Source organism: Aplysia californica, unplaced genomic scaffold (assembly GCF_000002075.1).
Source record: "Aplysia californica isolate F4 #8 unplaced genomic scaffold, AplCal3.0 scaffold00180, whole genome shotgun sequence".
Classification (NCBI taxonomy): Eukaryota; Metazoa; Mollusca; class Gastropoda; order Aplysiida; family Aplysiidae; genus Aplysia; species Aplysia californica.
This window is the reverse complement of record NW_004797450.1, coordinates 295,625-297,524: the sequence shown is the minus strand read 5'-3', so window position 1 is coordinate 297,524 and position 1,900 is coordinate 295,625. Positions and strand designations below refer to the sequence as shown.

The following is a 1,900-nucleotide window of genomic DNA, read 5'->3' as shown; positions in this document are numbered from 1 at the left end:
TTGTTGCTTCTGTCGTCGTTGTTGCTGTTATTGTTATTGTGATGTTTATTGGAGTGGATCATTATTATCGTCATTTTGTTGTTGTGTTGTTGTTCCGGTGAAGACCAATAATTTGTTTTGTTGTGTAGGTATTTTTTACGCCAATATTGACACACTTTTGATAACGTAGGAGGCGGACTTCAACCATGCCTGTCAGGATCCACACGGGCTGAGAGAGAGAGAGAGAGAGAGAGAGAGAGAGAGAGAGAGAGAGAGAGAGAGAGAGAGAGAGAGAGAGAGAGAGAGAGAGAGAGCGAACGAGAAGGGATTTGTGAAACTGGGCAAAGTTCTGTTATACTTCCATTGTACTTTTTCGAAGTTTATAAAAGATGTGTGTGTGTGTATGTGTGTGTGTGTGTGAATGTGAGTGTATGTGTCTGTGTTAGTTTTTGTGTGTGTATGTGTGTGTAGATGTGTCTGTGTGTGTGTGTGTGTGTTAATGTGTCTGTGTCTGTGAGTGTGTGTGTGCGTGTGTGTGTTTAGATGGGTGTATGTATGCATGTGTGTATGTATGTGTGTGTGTAAGTATGCGTGTATATGTGTGTGTGTGAGAGTGTGAGTATGTATGTGGGTGTGTGTGAATATGTTCAAGTGAGTGCACGCGTATGCGCGTCTTTGTGTGTCTGTCTGCCAGTTCATGACAGTGCGGCGCATCAGGGCGTGGCCTTCGTGATACACGAGGGCCATGAACAGTATGAACATGCTAGTGCGTGTGCATGTGCGTGCGTGTGCATGTGCGTGCGCGCAAGATCCAGCACGTACCTGCAAATGCTCTCGCAGCTCCCTCTCCCTGGGCCACAGAGAGGAAAACTTGACCTTGCTGTCTCCGTGTGTGTACGGGTGGAAGGAGAGCGTCGGGAGCCAGAAGATGATGCGCGGGTCATCCACCTTGTCCAGGGTATGCTCCTCCTCCGCCTGGTGGTGCCGCCAGTGGAGACACAGACAAGGGGAGAGTCATGTATTTATTCCTCTATTCATTTATTTATCTATCTATTTATTCATTTATTATTTTTATTCATTCATTCATTCATTTGTGTATTCATTTATTCATTTATTTATTCATTCACTAATTTATTCATGTATTCATTTATTTATTTATTTATTCGTTTATGTACGTTTGGTTTCTTTCATTTATTGATTTATTTCATTTCATTACATTATTTTGTTTATTTTGTTTTGTCTGTTTGGAGCTTGGAATTTGTTTGTTTGTTTGTTTGTTGTTGTTCTTCTTTTTTGTGGGGGGGGGGGCGTCTTTATTAAGACTTCATATACGTGCCGAAGAATAGAGATATTACAAGAGAGTAACAGACACAAAAGAGAAGGAAGAGAGACAAGGTTTAATTTATAAGGGAAAAGGAGCAAGCCACACCAGAGCATCAGCCAACCATGAACTTAACAAAGGGAGAAAGTGATTTGTTTCGTACCGTTATGGTTTTGAGAGCATTTGAAACCCATGTTGACACATACAATTCATTACTTTTTTAAAATGTAGGTGTTTTGAGCCCCCGTCGAAAAAAAAAATCATTATTTAGGAAGCGGGCTTCGACCGTGCCTCTTAGTGCCAGCACAGGCTGAGAGCAGGAAGACCGAGATATTCAATTTTTTTTTAAAATCTCCCCACACGGGGATCGCACTCAGGTCCTTTGCGTGCGCGGGCGGCGGGCCCCCAACTGCTACACCACAGACACCAGTCGGCTCATTACAGAGTCGTGTGATCAGAAAATTACAACGCAATACCAATACGACGAGATTTAATTCAACGTTTTTACTTCTGAAAAGGTTAATACCCCACTGGTCGCCCGTTTGTCTTCTTAGAATTATGCTGTCAGCCAATGGATATATACATGCACTAATAAATAAA

General features: G+C 42.3%; 1 protein-coding gene across 1 annotated transcript in view; it reads right to left on the bottom strand.

Moving 5' to 3' along the window:
• Positions 1-1,900, bottom strand: part of LOC101862502 — a 49,357-nt gene that overhangs the window by 547 nt on the left and 46,910 nt on the right. The window contains exon 4 of the mRNA XM_035969768.1: positions 639-954. Coding sequence (XP_035825661.1) covers positions 639-954 — 316 coding nt within the window. The remainder of the gene's footprint in view (positions 1-638; positions 955-1,900) is intronic.